Here is a 23,148-nt window from a genome sequence, read left to right on the forward strand (position 1 = left end):
GTCAGTTAAGAAACTAACATACTAACAGTATGATTCCAATTAATAACATAGTATACCAGTATAAGATTAATAATATAATAGCATGAACTATTTTTATAGTTTAAATATGTTGGCTAATAGAAAATATCTTCCAACAAACATCTCTATAAATTGCATCCCCTGAAAATAGTTTTATCCAATAGATAGACTTTGATATTATAAATATTGTTGTGTTGACCCAAGGTTTGTTGAGTCTTTGTTGATTTGTTTTCTAACCATGGTTCCCCTATCTAATGAATTTGATAAATCAAGTGACATCACGGTTTTTGAACCAAGTATAGAACTTGACAGTTATGCCAGTTAGAGTTCATCTTTTCAAAAAAAATTTCAGTGTTTTAGGCTGTCAGCATCTTTTTCAATCCTGTTTCTGTCAGTGCATTAGTGGTGCCTCCCAGCTTTTGCCCCATACAAATTTGATAAGCAATCCACCTATGCTGCTCTCCAAATCATCGATTAAATATTAAAACACAAGGGCAAACACAAATCTCTGATGTATTCTATTGGACTTTTAAATTTTAGTGATTCCACTTTGGTGGATAGGTGAACAAATCCATTGAATTTTGTACTAGTTTCTAGCCTTCATATCCATATTTTTCAGAATAGCATGGAACACTTTCAAATACTGTGCTACACTGGGTAAAGTATACCTTTAAAGATTTTCTGATCAGTCATTTTGTAACTCTCAAAATGAGAGAAAGCTTGTCTGATATGACTTATCCATTAGAAGCCATACTAGTTTCTTGTGATCACTAAATCCATTTCTCAGTCTTCATTAATTTCCTTTTTTTAACAACGTGAGCTAGAGTTTTTCCAGGCATAGAACTTGATCTCAATGACTTTTTAATTTGACTTATTATTATTACTAGAATTCCTTTTTTTTTCATCTATTTCAGTAGAGAGATCTCAGGAGATAAAATTGCCAATATCAAACTGTACCATTGATATAAATGAGTGAGCCTGTTGTTAGTATGTAAACATGTATTATTCCCAGGCCAACTTCAAAGGAATGGGAAGCTATACTTTTCTATCCAGATTGCTTGGCTACTTTTCGTCTGGTTTGGTTTATTTTGTTCACATTATAATAGTAGTTTCCCAGAGTTGGGGATATTGGATGTCTTCTGATAGAAAACATGTTTGAAAGCTTTTAACTTAGAGGGAAGAAAACATTACATAAACATAATCAGAAGTAGTATGATTATGATATATTTTATTTCTAAAATGAGAGTTTGAAATGTTTTCTTCATTTATAAAGTTAACATTATATGGTCAGGAATACATTTATTTCTGAACTTGAGAGTTTCATTATGTCCTTTAACTTGTAGGAACTATTTTTTTTTAAAAATAATTATCAGCATTTCTAATAGCATACTTGCAGCTCTGTAGAGAGTAGGTAATTCAAAGTTGATTGACCAAAATCAAGTTAGCATAAAAGACTGGGAAAATTGCTGTCCTTCTTTAGAGGGAAATTTTTAAAAAGGCATGACATGCCACTTGATGCTTATTGAAATATACAGCGAAACTGCTTTTGTAACTTGGAAAAGATGGAAGATTATATATAATATCATCTCATAAAACAGTAAAGAGGTGTGGAGGGGAAAATAAGCCTGAAAAAGACTTTGCATAATGTCCAACTTAATTAGGTCTTCTTGAGCATTTATAGATTTATAGAGCATATTATAAAAGGTGGGAGAAGACAGCAAGTTGATGAACAGTAAGACAAATGTGCTAGCATTTTATTGTGACTTATTATTCGTGACAATAGAAGTAATAACATTTGTATTCTAATACTTCAATACTGGAATATTTACATGAGAAAGTAGAACTGGCAATTTTGTAAAGAAGGAACGGAACTAGACTGGATCAAGTGTATACAGAATATATATGTGTTGGAAGTGACAATTTTGAAAGCTTTAAGGGATCAATCTGTAAGATTTTAGAAAGATGTTTAGATAATGGATGAAAGGAGGAAAATCAAAATGCTTTACTACCTTCTTCCATGGCAACTAAAAGGACATAGATAAAAGGACATGCTAACTTATTGTCATATGAGTTAAGTATGTCAATATGCTTACATTGTCATTTTAAAAGGATCTGCATATATATTAAAAGCGAGGAAAACAAAAAGGCAGCAGGTAACTTTTATGACAATAGACTGTGTTTTTACAATAGTACAGTTGATTGGAAATTGTAGAAAATATATAATTTTACTGTTTTTATTGTTGGTGAGAAGAAAAACATCTTATTTGATAGAACAAATTTAAGTTTTCTTCCAGTAAGGTAGTAAGGTAAATGTTATGATCATAATAGCTTTCCTTTATAGATGCAGCCATCCAGTTGTAAATTTTTTTATTAGTCTTCAAACAAGCAAAATACAATATGGGAAAGCTTATTTGCTAAAGGATTTGTCTCATATAAGACCTATTATACAGAATGTAAATGGAAGAGGTTAATCACTATTGTTTTCATAGTCTACTAGATCAACTACTTGAGTAGTTGAAAATATTCTTTTAATTGTATCAAGACCCACTATATTCCAAAGTCTCAGTAAAATTAATGTCCACTGAAGAATTCATTCCATTATTTTTATAAAAGAGAAAACAAATGAATGTTAAGTGTCTGTTTCCTTTCTATATGAACAATTCATTGAATTTAATTCATCAGTATATTTAACTTTGGGTAATCAATGTAATTGAACAGTGAGAAGTACTGAGAATTAAATAAGAAAAATAATACAGTACTGAGAATTAACTAAGAAAAATAAAACTGGATTGCATTTGAGAAAATAGGCAGTACTTTTAATGAAACTCAGAAGTTCACTAACAAAATCCCTCTTTCTTTTTTCATTCTTTTTAATAACAAAATTACACTTTATCATGGAAATGGACCAAAGTGTAAATTTGGATAGGAGTTTATGCCCTCCTCATTCTCTCCCCACTTATATATATGTATAATGGATATTTTATATATACACACATACACAATGAATTTGTATGTATATGTATATGTACACATATATATGCTACATTCAACATAGATATAAAAATCATGTTAAAGCAAATTATGTCAATGTTAGGAACATTTAGTTGTCTCAGGCACCTATTTCCCTACAGAGCCTTGTATTTATTTTTTTTTTCACCCAAAATGAGAAGCTTTTTTTTTTTTTTTTTTTTTTTTTTTTGGTTAGTATTACTCTTCCATCTAATTTTAATTTTTGGCTATATGATTAAAAAAAAAAGTTGAGTAAATATGCTTTATTGTAATTAGAAAGAATGTGTTGGTGAACTAGTAAGGAACAGTGCCAGATATTTGAAAAAGCTCAGCAATTAGTGAAATATCTTCAGGAGGGTCAAGAAAGAAACTTCTCTTCCTCCATCAGTGTTAATACAAAGAAGGAAAAATAAATCTTGATTTGCCAGTGAGGATGTAGTTAAAGGCCATTTTCAGAAACATCACTTTTCCCAATGACACTGTTTTTATCTTAACCAGTTCCCACAATAAAATGGAAGAGAAAAACTATAACTGAGATGGATGTCTTTGATGATACTTTGATGTGGAATATATCTATCCATAGCATCTTAAGTTAACTTGAGCATTTTGGTATCACAATCTATGTCAAAGCCAAGAAAGGAACAAAGTAGGCAGGGAGTGAAAAGACGAGGCCATCTAGGAAAGTGGGGAAGGGAGTATTTGCTATTGTCTTTGAATGGAGCACTATGTTAAATGCTAAATAGCCATGTTATATGGCAACAATAAGATTTTATGATGATCAATTTTGATGGATGTGGCTCTTTTTTTTTTTAAATAACTTTTTATTGACAGAACCCATGTCAGGGTAATTTTTTACAGCATTATCCCTTGCACTCACTTCTGTTCCGATTTTTCCCCTCCCTCCCTCCACCACCTCCCCCAGATTGCAAGCAGTCCTTTACATGTTGAATAGGTTACAGTATATCCTAGATATGTGTGCAGAACCGAACAGTTTTCTTGTTGCACAGGGAGAATTGGATTCAGAAGGTATAAATAACCTTTTTCTACTTCTCTTGAGTCCTGTTATTGGAGATCAAATTTTTTGTTTGTCTGGATTTTTCCTTAGAAACAGATGGAATTCCTCTATTTCATTAAATGTCCATCTTCTTCCATGGAAAAAAATACTCAGCTGGATAGTTTATTCTTGGCTGCATTCCAAGCTCTTTTGCCTTTCGGAAAATCTGATTCCAGGCCCTTCGATCCTTTAATGTTGAGGCAGCCAGATCTTGTGTGACCCTTATTGTGGTATCTTGGTATTTGAATTGTTTTTTCCTGGCTGCTTGTAAAATTTTTTCTTTAGTCTGAAAATTCTGAAGTTTGGCCATAATATTCCTCTGAGTCTTTATTTTAGGGTCTTTTTCAGAAGGTGTCCAATTGAGTTGTTTTGCTCTATGTAATTTTTTTTTTCCATTTCACTAATTTTTTTTTTTTAGTGAGTTTCTTTTTCCAGTTCGCAAATTCTGTTTCCCTGCACTTCTTGGGAGTTTTTTTTTTTATCTTTTCCAATTCACATTTTAGGAAGTTGTTGCTCTCTTGCATAGCTTCTCTTTCCTTTCCCCATTTTTCTTCTAGTTCTCTTTTAAGGTTTTTAATAGTCTCTTCTAGGAGAGCCTTTTGTATTGGAGACCAACAGTTGTCTGGAGACTGTCTGCTATTAGTCTCTTCAGGGTTGAAAAGCTGTTCTCTTTCTGTATAAAACTATCAATCGTTCTTTTGATTTTTTTACTCATTTTGTTAAAGCCTGTAAGGTCTGCCTTCAGAGCCAGGAGGTTACCAGCTTCCTCTGCAGAGAAGTGATAGTTGTATGGACCAGTAGCTGTCCTGTCAGCTCGTTACAAAAAGCAGTGAGGTACTGGAGTGCTCTGGGAGAGTTCCCCACCCTGGAGTAACTCAGGCCCCCAGGGCCAGGCTGGGAAAGTGCGGAGCAAAGTGTGAGATAACGACTGCCCTGGGGCTAGAAGCTGAGCAATGAAGTTTCTCTTCCCAAGCCAAATCCCGCCCTGGGGCTGTGGGTATTAGCAGTTGAGCAGTGAATTGATTTGCAGGAACTGGAAGTGGCTGCCTGGGAAGCACAATCTGCTGGGGAAGTTCTATTGCCCGGGACCGAGTACCCCACTGTGCCGATTAGAGGCTGCCCAGGCTGTGCCCCCCTACCGTGCAGATTTGTAACTGCCCCCACAAAAGCGGTGAACTGCAGGATGTGGCTGCAGGGCTGTGTTTGCTGAACATAAAATTCCAATAAGCTTGGCTATTTGGTTTCATAGCCCATAATTAAGGTTAGAAGCAGAAAATTAAAAGTGGAGTGGAGGAATGTTATAGGTACACAGGCACATTGACAGTATCATGAAGTAATATGTGGTATGACAGTGAGCTTAACAAGTATTGTGGAAAATAGTACCATTACTAAAAATGTAATGCTTAGAATTGAACCTTACAATACTTTAGATGTAGTCCTGGCTTGATCCTTAGTCAAATCGTTTTGGTTCTTGATGTTTTCATCCTATCTCATGAAATTAGGAACTTGAATTAAATGATTTCTTAAGCACTAATCAAATTTAAAGTCTTAGGGCAAGAGTTATGAAAATTGGAGCTATTTACGAAAGTATAAAATCAAAATACTTGTACACTTCAGTATGGTCCAAGGGCTTTTATATTAATTATGTGATTTTTGGATCATACAGGAAAAGTTAAATATGTTCAGCATATTTTGTTTTAAGAAATAGACTTTAAGTCAAATGGGTTTTTTTCTTGGTGTCTCTATATTTTTTGATTCTCTTCTGCCAGTTTACACAGGCATTTGTCCCTTTTAGATACTTTCTTATCTCCATTTTTTCATGATCTCTCTTTGTTTTTGTTTTGTTTTGTTTTGTTTTGTTTTGTTTTGTTTTGTTTTGTTTTGTTTTGTTTTGTTTTGTTTTTGCTGGACAGCCCTTTCCCAGTCTCTTTTGTTGAATCATAATCCTTTTTTTGGATAATTCTTTATTAAAACTTTTTATTTTTAAAATATATGCAAAGATAATTTTCAACATTTATCCTTGTATTCCAGAATTTTTTCCCTTTCTTTCCCCTACCCTTTCTTCTAAATGACAAATAACCCAACATGTGCAATTCTTCTTTATATGTTTCCACAATCATCATGCTACAGAAGAAAAATCTGATCAAAAAGGAAAAAAATGAGAAAGAAAACAAATGCAAGCAGACAACAATTTAAAAAACAAAGATACTGTGTTGTGATCCACACTCAGTCCTCCATTACTATTTCATTGGAACTGGCCTGAATCACCTTGCTGTTGAAAAGAGCCATGTCAGAATAGATCATCATATAATCTTCCTGTTGCTGTGTATAAGAATCATAATACTTCTTGTGCCCTTTAACTGGGTATACCTAGATAATTTATTTCTCCTGCTTCAAGCTTTCTCTCTTTGTGTGTGTCTCTGTCTCTGAGAGGTCTTTCTCTTTGTGACCTCTTTAGTTCCCAGGGGTTCAGTTGTCATTTGTATACTGATTAGATTATAGTCTCTCTTCTGAACTTCACTTTGGCAAGTTTATTTACTACATTTATTTAAAACATTACGTTTTTATTGTATATTAATTATCTTATTGGGTTTTGAGAAGTCTGCTTTAGTTATGGTGTAGTGTATTTAGTCATTTAACCCTTCTAGCCCTCATAACATTGTAATAATATGAGTACAATTTAGCACAGCCCCTATCCAGATCATCACAAGTTCTCTATTTACAGAATATTTCAATGACTTAAGTTTGCCTGTTGTAGTGGTTATGATGAGGGCTGAGGGTACCAAAGAAGAGGTTAGGCAGAAATGGGTGAGGTTCAGCTGTCCAAGGCACAGTTCCTGGGAAGGAATTTCGCTAAACCCAAAGGCTATGGTAAAAAGCTTTATTGTTAAAGAGACACCAAGAGGGATTCTCTTGGAGGGCATATCATTTTCGAGAGAAGTGATCTGCAAAACCCATTTTATGCATGAGTCTAAGAGAAGTCCCGAGTGGATGTGAAATCTTAAATCTTGGGGGGAGGGGTCATGATTTCCTCCAAGAAAGCTTATCTTGCTCCAGAGGATGCAAGACCATTTGGGTTTGTAGATCAAAGGACACATTTTGTTGGTGATTTTACATAATTTTACAGGGCTTACTCATATCAAGCTGAGTTTTACTCTCATCAGTTAGGAAGCAGGCCAGGAAGAAGTTTCTACTTCTGGCACATAATTGCTATTATCCAAGCAAATCCCTTAAATTTCAAAAGCCCTAGATAACTAAGAAAATAGAAATTGCAGGAAAAGGTATAGATCAAAGAAATATTTTTTTTTACCTGGGAATTCTCTATAATACTAATATGATAGATCTAGTTCTTTTTCCTTTGTAAAAACATAATAATACTATTCTTTAGGATCAGGGTTGAAAGAAGCATGGTGTTGTAAAAACAACCCTGGATTGAAGTTACAGAGGACCTTGACCTTGTCTTTGTTATTTTGCTCATGATCCATTTGGCATTAAGGCAAGTAATTTGATCTCTTGTTTTCTCAATTATAGGCTTCAAATATAGTCCAATTCTCTCTTAAAAAAAAAAAAATGAAGTCCAGAGAGGTTGTGCATTACCCAAGATCTCATTAAGATTTTCAGGCATTTATACTTAAATTATACTTAAGGTTTTATTGTCAAGTAAGTTCACTATTTTAAACTACTTTTATGATTGTTTTTAGTATCAATGTAAATATTCAATAAACACTGATTATAGTTTTTTATTGAAGTATAAACAAAATTAAAATCAGCTTTAACTTTGGAGGGCTCAGCAAAAATTGTTACTTATATTCATATTCACAGAGTATTTTTGATACATTTTCATTTAATTCTAACAATGTCTCTGAGATTCACTCCTACTTATTCACTCCTACATATAGAGAAACTAAAACTTGAAGAAGTATGGCAAAACCTATAGGAAACTTTATTAAATTTGGCATTTCTGCTTTATATTCTTTGGAAAGTGAAACTGTTGCTATCATGAGAGAAAATGATACAACTGCAAACTGACCGCTTATACTATATATGTTTCAGCGACACCCTTTTCCTCTAATTAGGAAGCTAACATTCATTTTATAAAACAGAAAGGTTAATGGAAGTTCCTTTGATCTTGATTTACAAATAACTTTTAAGAAATATAACTTGTTTTTAAATTTAAATTTTAAAAAATTAATAAAATTCTACCACTTTCTAATTCTGCCCACAACTCCCAATTGTGAAAAAGAAACAAACCAAAACAAAACAAAACTGTTGTATCAAATATGCATACTAAGACAAAATAGATTTCCTATCTTTTCAATGTCCAAAAAATGTATAGAGTATATCAAAAATCTTAGTGTATTTTTAAAGTTTATGACTCAGAGGAGTCCATCCATCATCTTCCAGTAGGAGACTGGTATGTTATATCATAAAACTTTAGAGTCATAGTTATTGGGTTGGTGAGAATTCCTGAGACTTTCATAGTAGTTTGTCTTTACAGTATTGTTACTGTATAAGTTGTTCTTCTGGATCTACTCATTTCATTCTGCACAAGTTTTCCTAGGTTTTAGCCAAACCTGTCTCCATAATTTGCTATAGCAGGAATGACCTTTTGCCTCCCAAAATGCATGTAGTATGTTTATCTCCATTAAATTTATATTTGGTAATGATTGTTTTTTATTTTGATAAATGACAATTTTTTTTCAGAGTAGAAATGGGTAGGAACCTTTTTGGAAAAAATAATGAATTCATATTAAAACTAAGACTCTCCTTATTGGATAAAGTTTATACTTAGCATGTTTTTCAAGGCTTTTGCATGATCTGACCTTGATCTATCTTTTTTTCTTTTAAAGGATTCCTCCTCTTTTCATTCCCCCATCTTGTTTCTTTTGTTACTGTTTTGTCATTTTCCAGTTGTGCCTGATTCTTTTATGATTTTATTTGGGGTTTTAATGGCAAAGATATTGGAGTGGTTTGCCATTTCCTTCTCCAGTTCATTTTGCAGGTGAAGACACTTAGACAAATAGGGTTGTCCATGGTCACTTAGCTAGGAAGTGCCAACAGGCTAGATTTGAATTCAGATAGAAGAGTCTTCCTGACATCAGGTCCAGTGTCTTATCTAATATCTCACCTAGCTGTCCTGCTTATTCCTATATTTTAGCCAAAATTTACTTTATAGTAATCCTCGAACATAAATTGCATTCATACTTTGGTTTATCCTAAGTACTCTTTAGACCTTTTCATCAGCACTTTGAAATTAAATTCTCCTACATGCTTTGACTTCCCCAGTTAGAGTGTAAGCTCTTCCATACTGAGAATTGTATTTGTCTTCTGTATATATACCCACAGAATTTAAGAATTTTTCATTCTTAAATGTTGTACTTGGCATAGTTATCAGCACATAGTAAGGGCTTAATAAATGCTCGCTCATTCATCATGCATGCATTTTCTTGATATGCTTATCACTGTCCCATACTCTGGAATCTTGTTCTTTTTAAGATCCATAGAAAATATTACTTTCATAAAGCTTGAATGTCAGTAGTACTTTGTTGGGTCTTTCTTAGAGAATTCATCATAAGATTGCCTTGCATTGTGGAATCAATATATTTAACTTTTTATCTATCACAGTGCCTTGCACATAGTAGAAGTTAAGTAAATACTTATTGGGTAAATGATTCATCCTCCATATACCTAGGTGAGTCACTGGCCTTGTGACACAGAAATAATGTCATAATCTCCAACTGTGAGTTCTATTTCATCCATGGAGATAAGCTCAAACTGTGGAGATTTATTGCCTTTTGGTGCTTTAAAAAACTTTATTACTTCATTGTTTTATTTCTACGGGTGGGTTTCATTTAGTTGAAATACACTACTGTTATCTTCTATGGGTTCAAGAGTAGCTTTGGGCATATATATTCATGGGTTCTAATTTCAGCTCTTCCCCTACTCTCAGCTTTATATTCCAATGTAGGTAAGTCCTATATTCAGATTTCATGCTACCTCCCAATCTCATAATTTCTTCATTAATGAAATACTGGTTTTTCAAGGCATTCGTATAATTTAGGCATTTAATTCCTAGGGGTGAGTCATTTTATTTGTATGCTTAGTTTCATGCTTAATGGTGGTGTTGTGTGTGTGTGTGTGTGTGTGTGTGTGTGTGTGTGTATTTAAACATACACATTTATACTGAAATTTTGGTATATAAATCTAATTTAACTGCATTAGTGGATTTACATAATAGATCTCAGAATATCCATCTTTTTAGTTGTTTTTTGTTTGAAAAACTGAAGCCAAGTACACTATTATTTTATCACATCTGGAATTTCTGTAGATACCATCACAACTTGTATAAAAAGATAATATGTGAAAGTAGATTTTTAAAAATCCAAAACAGATTGAATGTTAGACTGCTTAACATTCATAAAATTATCTTTTAAAAAATAGTTGGGAATTCTTCCTCAGATGAGATCCTCACATTACCTTGAAGAATTATCAGAAAATCTAGTGTTTGCTGGCAGAACCACTTCTTAGAATAAAAGTAAAACAAACTGAAATCATGCATGCTATTTTCATGTAGTCACTGCAGGTTCACAAGATTTCCCTCCTTGAGTTGTTGACTCAGTTGGTTCTAACTCTTCATAATTCCATTTGGGGTTTTCTTTGCAAAGATACTGGAGAGCTTTGCCATTTTCTTTCTCCAGATAAATTTATATATGAGGAAATGGAGGCAAACAGGATAAGTGGTTTGTGCAAGGTCACAAGCTATTAAATAGTGTCTGAGGCCAAATTTGAATTCATGAGGATGAGGCCTCTTGGCGCCTTCAGGCTGGGCATTCTATCCATTGTGCCACCTAGATGCCCCTTCTCCCCTTGAGAGAGGGATTTTTATGTTAGAACCATTTCTTCTAAGAGAAGAGCCACAGAGCTGCTTTTGACAGCTCTTCTAGTTTGTTTCATAATCAAATTGATCTGTAATGTATACAAAGGTAACAATACATTATTTTGATAGTGTGAAAGATATATACTTTCTAATGTTGCAGATGTGTATCATGTTTCTCTCAATCCAGATGTCTTATTAGGAAATGATGCTACAGAACATTGAAGCTCAAGCTATATAAACAAGACTACCTATAATGAATATTTAAATTCAATTTAAAAATCTAATGTGCATCATTTTTGTAGTTTATCTAGGATCCTTTTTTTTTTTTTTTTTTTTTGGTTTACACTTAATGGATATGAGTCTTAGAAACATTACTGAATAAAATCCTACTTTTATATGACTAGATCATTTTCAGTACTTTTGGTGATGAACTGCATATAAAAAAACTGTCTTGTGCTGACTTACTTTGTTATGTGTGAGTGGAGACTATAAGTATCATTTGAATTTTTTGTGAAATATTTAAAATAAATGACATCTGCTGTTTATTAATTTTTTAAATTAATTCATTATGATTTTAGTATAAATGCTATGAATAAAAGTGTTTGTTAGAGGAAGGGTTTTTTGTTTTGATGATTTTTGCTTTTTCAGTTTTGTGGGCTTTTAGACCATTTTTATAATGCTATTATTTGTACTAAAGCAACTTCTTAATTATTGTAGCTCAAGACTTTTAAGCTTTTCTGTATCATAGACTCCTTTGAGCTGTCTGATGAAGCTTATTAGTCTGTTTTCAGAATGTTTTTAAACTACATAAAATTAAATCATGGGATTGTAGAGAAAACAAAATATACTGTAATACTATTATCAAAATATAAAAATACAAACAATTCAAGGACCCCAGATTAAGGACTACTGTTATATATATATATATTAACATATTTAACATATATTGGACTACCTCCTAGAGAAAGGGATGGGGGGAAGGAGGGGAAAATTTGGAACAGAAGGTTTTGCAAGGGTTAATGTTGAAAAAAAATTACCCATCCATATGTTTTGCAAATAAAAATCTGTAATAAAAAAATGAAAAAAAAAAAAAACTACTGTTATAAACAGAAGCAGCATGGTTCTTTGAACAAAGGTTGGAACATAGTCCTCATTAATATCTAATATCATGCATGGTTCTGCTTTCAGATATAGAAAGCATGTTTTAAGCTTGGAACCAACCATTTTATGTCTTGTCTAAAAACTTTTCTGCAAATCCTACATTTAATAAAATATTTCCATTATCCTACTCAGTCTTTTGTATAATTTACTCTGATGTATTTATATTCTTAATGTGACAATTATATTTAAAAATTAAACCTAGTCTGAAACAGGTTTTGTTGTTTGCCACCTGACATTACGTAGACATTAAGAGATGGACTTTGCCATTTTATTTTATTGATACTGTTGAGTTGACCAGATATACTGTAGAAAATATAAAAATTTCTTCAATGACTGATACCAAAATAAATTTAAAATATGCTGAATAATCACTGTCTAATCAATTAGTTAAGAAATGGTGTTTAGATGTAGATATTATTGTCCCAGGGAGAGATTGACTGTAATAAGAGGCAAATATGTAACTTTTATTTTTTGCCATAGCACATCTGGCATTAATATTTAGATTATATTTTTGTTCTAAATTTGTCTGATCTTTATACAATTATAATAGAGCTAATCGTTAATAGAGCTAACTCTTAATATACATTATAATATATTATGCAATTATAATAGATTTAATTATTAATAGAGCTAATCATTCATATTTGGTAAATTTTTTTTATATAATATGTGTTTATATTTGTATGTATACACATATACACATACCATATATAATGTGGCATATTTGTTTTTGTAAATCAGATGAAACCAATCTTGATCAACTGAAGTAAATATTACTGGAAAGATTTATTTTAAAGCCTTGAATTTTATCTGATGGGATTATACTTTTCTTTAACAATTTCCTTACAATTTTAAAGTACTCCCTTTGGGAGCTCTATTTCTCACATTTGGAATTTATTTTCCATTATTTTCAATTCTACCTTTTTCTTTCCCCACTTTTCATATTTGATTTCTTCTTTTGCTTTTAAGCAAAGCAGTTTGTCCAGCTCTTAAATTATAGATATAAGTTCTTTTTCATTTCAAGTTTATAATTATGTAGCCCATTTGAATTTTTCCCATTCTTGCATCTTGTGATGTTTGTTCAGAATGTCATACATTTTTGTTGTGCTCCAATATTTAACAAAAGGCAATTTTATTTATCTAAAATTTTCAGAAAATATCTGAGCTGCCCGGGATTTTTGAAATCATTTAATCTATCCTTCTCATTGTATAAATAAAATTATCATCCGAAGTGAGAGAATTTTTTTCCAAGATCACATAACTTATAGTCCTGTGACTCAAATTCCAGTGTTCTTTCCAGTGTATCACTTTTCTGATATTGAAGACTTTTGTAGTAAATTTTCATAACAAAAAGTGAAACCTGAGGGAAAAACACCTTTCAGTCACATAGTCTGATAACTCAGCAAGATATTTCAATTAAATAAATATTTGTGAAGTATCTCCTATATACTTAAGTACCTAACGTACTTTATATGTTACTTTATAAAATCAAATGCAGAGTATAGATGTATTTAACAAAGGTAGTATGTTTTTCCAAAGTTAAATGTTGAACCAACAAAATAAAATTATAAAAAAGGATTACAAAAGGAATCAGAAAAGATAGTATAGTAGTAGTAGTGTAATGGCACCTAAAGTTTCCAGTCAACTACTTACTTTGAAAGCAGTTAATATGCAAATAATTTCAAAGGATCAGCTTGTTTTACTAAACAATATGTGGTCATTTTTGAAGTTGCTTTTCTTCAAAGCTCTGTTGCTCCAAGCTTCTCTTTTGGTTTATGTGGTGCATATTTAAACCATTTTAGGACCTTGTGAAGGAAAAAGATACATTTATCCTAGGGTCTTAAATCAAGTTAGTACTATCTAATCTCATCTGATTAATTTAGAACCATTGAGAAATCTAATGGGGAGGAGTGGGTTGATAGTTATATTCATATAGTTATAACTACTTTTAAAGCTGATAGAAAGTAAGGATTAATTCTCTTGAAAGCAGCTTAAAAAGTGCATTGGTAGAGACAGTAAAGCTTGATGGTTATGGCTTTGTATTAGGAATGAAGGATCCATTAGCTTTTCAGAGCCCCAGCTTTCTTTGATTATATCTCCTGAAGACCAAAGACCAAATACCAAATGCCAATTGAACATTCATATACTTTTACTGTGAATTATTCTTGTTGCTTAAGAGTCACTGGATAATTTCTTCAGCATAGTAATATTTTACAGTTTTACAGTATCTTAAGACTTGTTTTCAGAATTCTTACAGACATATTTTTTCCTTGGGATCTTCATATCAATATTGTGATATAAAAAGGCTAAGTAATGCTATTTCTGCCTTATTGGTAAGCAAATAGGCCTAATGGGGAAATGTGTGTAATTTTTATTCAAGGTCTCAAAAAAGACAGTAACAGTGCCAACAACTGAATCTTAATTCTCTTGATATATGATATAGAGATGTTTTCTTTGAACCTAATTGTGCCACTTTCTTAAATAAAATTTCCTTTGTATTTTATCTATTATTGTTGGTTCATCTTATTTTCTGTTGTGATAAACAGAGTTACAAAGATGTGTAAAACCTGGTTTCTATCCTCAAAGAGTCTTATATTATACTAGGAATAATTTTGGAAAGCATGAATAATGAAGCAATTAATTTTTTCATTTATGTATAAGAATGAATATATGTGAGAGCAATCCTCTTTTTATTTCAGCATATAGAGGAAAATCACCCACATATTTCAAATGGTTACTTTTCTTATATCAATTTCATTTACCTTTCATGTTTTCTTTTGATTGTATTCTAGCTGATATGTTCATTTTCTTCTTTTGTGACTTTAGGCAAATCACTTAACATCTCTTGACTCTAATCTCATTTTTGAAATGAGAGTTGTACTATATTACTTATGTCTTTTCCAATTTTAAAATATTTTATCTTGTGACCTCTGTCAATAACATAATTGTTTCAAAGATTTCTCTGTATGATGTTAATTTAAGACTGTTAAATTTATAGGTATGTGCAGTTTAAGTTGCCATTCACTTGTAGATCATCTAATATAATGTATTTGGCTCATTTAAATTGCCAACAAGGTGGTGGTATGTGGGCATGGCCAAATCTTTAAGTAGATATAGATGAATGTGTACATGGTATGGTTTTAAAATATGCTAAAAGCAAAAATAAAGACTTTAAAACTGGCTACTGCTTTAGTTTACTTGTCTCTCATGTTTTCCATTGAAATGTGTCATAATTATGACACATGTCAAAGACTTTAATAATTCAATACAGTAAAAATATCACTTGGGCCTATTTCTAGCTCAGTGGCTAAATTCACTGTATAACTTTGGGCAGCCCTTTTAACTCTAGGTGTGAGACACAAAAATAGGGTTGGACTAGATTTCTATTTGTTCACTTCTAATTTTTGGTGAATTATTTTCTTTTTTTTAATTTTTTAAAAAATATTTTTTAAATCTACTTTTGCATTTGGTCAATTGAACTTTTAAATGAGGTGTTTTGTTCATTGCATTTTTTTCCCCATTTCACAAATTACGTTTTTCATCAAATTAGTTTCCTTTTCATATCTGTCTTTTAAGAAATAATATGCATTTTCCATTTTATCGAATCTATATTTTGTAAGGAGTTATATGCTTTTTCCATTTTATTGAATCTATTTTGTAAGGAGTTATATGCTTTTACCATTTCATCACATCTATTTTTTAAGGAGTTTATTCAGATAACTTCTATTTTTCTTTTCCCATACCTTCTTACAAAGATCTCATTTCCTTTCTCCATTTTTCTTCTCTTTCTTTTAAGATCCTTTTTGAATTCTTCCAAGAGAGCCTTGTGAAATGGGGACTAGCTCATATTCCCTTTTGGGGCTTCATGTGAAGTTGATTTGCATTTAGAATCCTCAAGATTTGAGGTCTTTCTCTTTCCTCATAAAAGCTATCTATGGTCAGAGTTGTTTATGCTTGTTTGCTCATTTTTTTTTTTTTTTAAAGGTTGAGGTTTCTTATGCCAAAGGGGCGAAAGCCTCTTTAGTTTGCCCCGGAGACAGTGCTGCTGACTGACTTTGGGTGCTGGATAGGTGGCCAGGTCCTGTGGTCTTCGGGGTCAGTGGCTCTCTCAATTTGCCTTTTAGATATAACAATGTTTGGAGAGGCCTGGCAATAAAGGTACAGAAAAGGATTTCTGTGGGATGTAGTACTTGAGCTGGGCTTTCAAGAAAACTAGGGATTCTATAAAGTGACAGAGGTAAGGACAGAGTACATTGCATAAATGAGAGATGCCTCTAATAAGATTTGGAAGTAGGGAGAGCTGTAGAGAGAGCAACAACTATTCCATTTTGGTTGGAATATATACTGCTTGGAGTATATTAAAGTGAGAATGGAATAAGATTGTAAATGGCTATGGAAGTCAAACATATAGGTTTGTATTTTATCCTAGAGTCAAGGAAGTTTCAAAGACACATGATTATATAGTTGAAAGGAAATTTTCTTCTTTTGGACTTTTATGATTATGAGGCAAAACTCAGGAGAAAGAAAATTAAAAGAATTTATTATGAGTGTGTAAAGGTAGCAACATCTGATAGACATTAATGCAAATCAGCAATGGATTCCAGGTAGCGCTAAACTTGTATTGTGAACTTCATGATGAGATAAACAATTCAGGAGATCAATGTCAGCAAGTTGGCCCTTGCATCTCAGTTTTTCCCCAAGCTAGCAAGAACATGAGAGTTTGTGGGTATGGGGGTCCTTAAGGTCATAGATATTGTTTATATGATAAATATTAGGGATCTGGATGACACCTCCCCTAACATTAATTGACAGGCAGTTTTAGGAATAATGAGTCACTAAATTAGGATAACTTTATCAGTAATACCTTTGTGTTATGAGTTCAAATGTTGGAGTTCTTGTTCTTCTCAAAGCACAGCCGATTTAGAGGCTTTAGAGCCCTTCGGATGTCTCCAAATCCAAAGGTTCTGTCCTTCAGCCTCTGCCTCTGCTTTCTTCTGCCTCCAACCAACACAGAGATGGAATGTCTCTCTTGACTCCTTCTGGGGAGCCCAGCCACCTACTACAGTGGTGTGAGATGAAGATGAATCTGGTTGTCCACTGAACTCTCTACTCGTAGCTGTATCCTCTGAAAACCCTTCATCTGCCACCAGAGTCGCTCCTCTCGAGTCCAGCTGAGCTCTCTTCTGAGACCAGCCAGCCAAGAAGAAAAATGTATTCTGCCATAGAGCCCTCATCGCTGGCCTTTTATCTGACTCTTCTGAGAAAATGGGATTATGGGTTTTCTCCCATAGTGCTCTCTGGCCCAATGAGCTTCAAGGGAGGTGTGAACTCATTGAACTCCAATGAGTAAAGGTGTGAACACAAGCCTTGTATTAATTAGTTCTACTTAGTACCTTGTTTCAGGTTCTGCCCAAAACATCTTCTTGTCAGATTAGATCAACTCTAATTAGTTAGCAGTTAGTAAGGATTTCAACACCTTTGCTTTAGGAATGTCAATTTGGCATCTGTGTGGAAGTTGGAATAAAGAGAAGAAATTCTTTACTTTCTGTCTGAGTTACTGTAGACAAGTATTTGAATTGAATTTGTGGTCCTTAAGTTTTGGTAATATTCTAAATACACAAATTTTTCTATATTATATAGTACAGACAAAATATTTTATGTCTTTTAAGGAATAGCTTATGTTCTATGTCCTCGATGATGCCATCTCATAACACAAACTATATTAATCATGTTCTCTTCTAAACATATTACATATTGTTTGAATTATTCACTTAATAATAAATAGTACACTATCTAGTAACAGACTATCTTGAAGTAATTTGCTCTTCTTCTGTTATATGACTTTTCATGTGTTTCTATAGACCAGGGTTAAGCTAAGAATATTTTTTACATTTTTATATAGAGTTTGGCCTTTGAGTATATTTTGTTGACCCTTGTTCTATATTAACTAGAATGTAAGCTTTGTTAAGGCAAGAGTTCTCATTGTGTATATTTATTTTGGGTATACTTCAGTGCTTTGAAAAGTGATTTGCAAATAATATTAGAGATTCAATAACTTTTTTGTTGATATTGTAAAATTTCATGCAAACTTCCTAAGTATCTCTGAATACTTTGCAAGTCTTGCTGGGCCTAGAATATTGTATTTTATTCAGCCTTAAAAATAGCAAACAAATTGAACCAGTGACATGCATTTCATTTGAATTTCTTCCAAAATATTTAAATATTTAAAATATTATAATATTTAAGTGAATTGTATTTCAGTTTTGAAAAGAGAAGTGTTTGACCTTAATACTATTACAAAACTGATTCAAACTTAATAAAATATATACCGCTTTTTGTAAAAATGAATTATTTATACAAAGCATCTGTGAAATTTTTAGTCCAAGTCTGTTGGAAAGCAATTGGAAATGTGGAAAAAGTTATTAAGTATTCATACTCAATTGACCCAGTAATCTCATTACTAGGCATCTCCTCCCAGGAAATCAAAGACAGAAAGGAAGGTCCCATGTGTTTCTAAATATATGTGTGTGTGTGTGTGTGTGTGTGTGTGTGTGTGTATAAAAAGACAGAAGGGAAGGTCCCATGTGTTTCTAAATATGTGTGTGTGTGTGTGTGTGTGTATGTGTATATATATCTGTGATTTTCGTAGTAACAAACAAAAAAAGAAACTGGAAAACAATCAGTTTTCTTGGTTTCTTAATTGGCAAAATGAGAAAATTGGACTAACTGGCCTCTGAAGACTTTTCATTTTTAGGTCTCTGATTCTGTAAACACTTTGATAAATGATTTATCAATATATCTATATGTAACTGATAAAGGACTTAGCAAATTATGGTATATGCATATAAAAACATATGAAACTATAAGTATAGGAAATTTAGAGAAGCATGGAAGGATGTAAGGATCAGCTATGCACGGGGGCAATCAGGATATACTAAGGCCTAGAAACCTGAAACCCCCCATGTAGTTTTCTGTGGTCAGCACAGACCACCTCATGGGCAGGAGCTCTGGTCTCTGCAAATCATCTACAGAGGCTTCTCCTTCTCTAATTGGTTTTTAATGAAGTTTTAGCCACTATCACTGGGTAAGGAGCAAGACTTTGGTCTGGTTGTGCTGGGAGGTTCACCTATTTCATCGTACTGTCTCCTTGATGAAGAACTGCTGTGGGTGCCTCTTGTGTAGCAGAAACTGATATTTCCAATACTTTTTGAGTGACTCTTTGAACCATGTTGGATAAAGTCAATTCAATCTCTCTTAGAGCTTCTTGAGCTTTTTATGTAAGCTGGCATGGTGAGTTTAAAGCACTGTCTCCTCTTAAAATGTCATATAATGGTGGTAACAACATAATTTTTGTAGATGCTTTTCTTACAGGAGTAAGATCAGCAGCCACATGCATTTGACACATAGTAGGGCTATTCTTCATTCCCTGTGGCAAAACTGTCTATTCAAATCTTTTATAAGGCTCAGTTAAATTATGCAGGACACTGAAAAGACAAATCCCTTCATATCCTCCTTATCTAGAGGGATATAATAGAAATAATTCTTAATCCAAAGAGGCCATTCATTCCCTAGGCAATTGAGGAGAGATGGAAGCCCAAGTTGAAGAGCTCCCATTGTCAAACAACATTCTCCATTCTCCATATTTCCTTCTTATAGCAAATTCGGGGGAATTCCAATTCTTAGAGAAGCTTCTAAATGTCCTTGGTTAAATTGCTTCTGTCCTATATCTAATAAAGTCTGAATTTTTTCTACTTTGTAAGATGTCTCTTCCCCACAGATTAATTAGAGATCCTTTCAAGTGTAAAAGAAATAAAAATCTTCTTATCTTCAAATTCCCATCTCAAAGAGGTAGCACAAATTCTAGCTACTATTGATCCTTTTATGCCAGACTACAGGTGTTCGCTGTAATCTTTGGCCAATTATTAGACCAACTGGTACCTCTAATAACTGTAAGATCTGTACCTGTGTCTATCAACCTTTTCAGTGGTCTTCCATTTATATAGATAATGAGCAAAGGACATTCAGCTGTAACAGCTACATTATAATATCTCTGAATTCTGTTGCCAAAGTCAAAGTTTGAATATCACCAAATTGCATTTCAGGAATATGAATCAATAAACCTGATGTTACTTCTCCTTCTGGGTCATAGATCACACATTGTCTATCTATATTAGTGATTGGGATAATAGCTACACATTCCTTTGTTTTCCAAATCAGTGTATAAGTAGATACTGTTTTGTAAGCACACTCAGGGCATGAAGCAATCAAACTAACTGTGTGTGGAAGTGAAGGATCTATAAGATGAACAAAGATAAGTTTCAGCTCTTCAGGGAATCTCTCTGTAGTCCCATGGGCCTAAAGTTCTACTTTCTCTAACTGCAATCTCCTATTCCCACAGGCTTGCTAAAAGACTGACTAAGCAGGTTGGACTGCTGCATTTTCAAATATTCTCTGACTATAATTGCTGCCATCAAGGCACCATAATTGCTCTTTGCCAATTCTCTCCCAAGCCTGTATAGCGCATTGTGCAATAGGTGGAAGTATAATCATATCGTATAAAATCTAAGCCTGAGTTGTGGAATAGTGGCCAGTGCTAGTAATTACAAGCACAGATTCTTCTGGGTCCTGATGTCATTGGCCATGGTATACTTACAAGGCCCATTTAGCAAATTCTGATAACCATACGACTGATTGTCCAGGAATAAAACAGGCAGATGCCATGGATTTCCAATCATGGGGTGAGGGAATATCTATTTAATAACAGCTATAACATTTGTATGGTATAGGGAGCATTCGGCCCATAATTAACAGAAACTTGTTTCACTTCAACATTTTAAATGGGGACATGCGTCTGACCTCCGGCCCTGTCTTCCTCTACTGGATAGGCCTGGAGGCCCCAATCGGAATCCCATGGAATTACATATTCCCCCTCAGCAGCTGTAAAGCTTCCTGTAAAGCTATGTCGGGGTGGGGGTGACTCTTTCTGTGTTCTATAGGAAAAGCAACAGGTCTCTGTAAAGTAATCTTTTATCTCTTCTCCAGCTCAGCCTGTAGGTGGAGCTCTTACATACATTTCTTGTTCTCTCTGCCATAAAATAATCCTTTGTCTGTTCTCTGCCTCAGCCTTCTGTTGCACTTGTTCTAATTATTATAAGGTAGTCTTTGATTTGTCCTCTGACTGCTCACAGGCAAAGTTCTTGCTCCCTTTGTTCTGCTTAATCCCTTCACTCATCCCTTCTTGCTGAGTTGTACATAATGTATGTGAGAGGCAATTTTCTGTTGTTCAATGACTGCATTTTTACTGCATTCTTTTCCTCTTTGCTGTCTTGGTCATCTAAGGGCACAGGTAGATGTGCTAATGAAGAGTATATACGCCTGGGCTTTGAAGGACAAATCCCCTGCTCCTGGGCATGTTTTTTTGTTAAAAGATCACCCGTTTGATTTTTTAACTCGTATGCTTGAGCTGCATGCATAACTGTACCCTCGGGTTTGGTCGTAAGTAGACTTAGACTTCCAGATAGAGGACTGTTGCACCTTCTCAGATTATGGGGTCTGGTAATTTACAACGCTCCCCCCACGTTTGAGCTGCCACTTGTGGCTTCACACCCAGAAACCACTATTACCAGTCACTCCTAATTCTCAGGCCATCAGAAGAATTTTTGGTCACTGTCTAGTACAGTGCTTCTACTAATCTTACCTCAATTGGAGGGCTTTAGAGATTTCTGGCCACCATTTCATCGAGCTGTGGTTTTATGTAGGACAGAGCACCTGAGGACAGCCACATGCAAGCTTAAGATCTTTTATTCCACATGTTCACATCCTACCCTTCTGACCTCTTGCTCACTCTTAGTCAACTTCTGTTAAAACTCCCAGTAGGACTCCTCCTACTTCCTCATCCCCACAGCTTATTGTAGTGTTCTCATTGGTTTTCTGGAGGTGTTAAAACAGCCTTCCTTTCAGCAGATTAATCGCCACAAAAATAGCCAGGTGTTAAAGTCCAAAAATCTTTATTGTCTCCTTTGCCTGGTGCTCTGCTAGCTTTCTTGTGGCCTTCAGAGGGGACTTGGTTTCAGTGGAGAAAATGCAGGAGGACAGGCCAGCCACCACAAGGCTGATGAAGATGGAATGAATCTCTCTTCTTGACTCTGAGAACTTGAGCTCCCACCTCCAGTCCTTTGTCTTCTCTTGCTCTCAATCTGGCTGAGGCTCCCAGTTTATATGCTCCACACTGAGTATAAACCAATCATTATATCACTAGGAAACCATTATTTGTTGTAAAATTAAATCAATCATATTGAACTTAGAGAACTATTAATCACCATGCTAAGCTAGATAACCATTGTCTCAAACATCCCACTGACTTAACATCTTGTAAGAATCCTTGTTTCAGAGTTCTGGCCCATAACAGTTTATATCAGGTCTATGAGGTCACACACACAGCCAATTAGAGAGGGACACACCTCCCGTAAATGATGCGCATTTCAATGAGACCAGAACTCCCGCCCACGAGGTGGTCAGTGCTGATCACAGAAAACCACATCTGGAAATTTCAGACTTCCTGGCCTTAGTACTTCTTGATTGCATCGTGTTTGGCTCCTCCCCTGATCTTTACAGAAGGACTGTTGAATATGATGCTGATAGATGTAAATAGAACCACAAATACAAAACAATATTGTAATGTAATTATAGTACATATAGTAACTATAGTAATATAAATGAAAAGAGTACAAAAAAAAAACAGCACAATGCTGATTAATTGTAATAATCAGTTCCAATATCAGAAAACACATGTTGAAAATAAACCTTTCTCATTTTATTGTACAGGTAGGGAATAGACAAGTAGATAGACTGTGACACAAGGTATTTCAGTTAAAGATTTGTCTTTGTTACAAGAGAGATTTCAGATGGAGGTAGATCAGGGAAAACTATAACTTTTAATATAAAAGGTGTTAATGCGGGGGGATATTGTCTACAACTTCCATAATATTAGTAATGACATCAATAGCAAAAAAGGGCAAAATCTCAAAAA

At 33.8% G+C, this 23,148-nt stretch overlaps 1 protein-coding gene across 12 annotated transcripts in view; it reads left to right on the top strand.

Moving 5' to 3' along the window:
* The window catches only part of SRPK2 (SRSF protein kinase 2), a 272,571-nt gene that overhangs the window by 122,166 nt on the left and 127,257 nt on the right, over positions 1-23,148 (top strand). The window contains exon 1 of one of the 12 annotated variants that reach the window (XM_051961711.1): positions 9,940-10,049. The exons of the other annotated variants lie outside the window; for them this stretch is intronic. Within the exon in view, the coding sequence (XP_051817671.1) occupies positions 9,997-10,049 (53 nt within the window). The 5' untranslated portion in view covers positions 9,940-9,996. Of the gene's footprint in view, positions 1-9,939; positions 10,050-23,148 lie in introns of those variants that run through there. 12 annotated transcript variants of the gene reach the window in all.

Source organism: Antechinus flavipes, chromosome 5 (genome assembly GCF_016432865.1).
Source record: "Antechinus flavipes isolate AdamAnt ecotype Samford, QLD, Australia chromosome 5, AdamAnt_v2, whole genome shotgun sequence".
In the NCBI taxonomy this organism is placed as follows: Eukaryota; Metazoa; Chordata; class Mammalia; order Dasyuromorphia; family Dasyuridae; genus Antechinus; species Antechinus flavipes.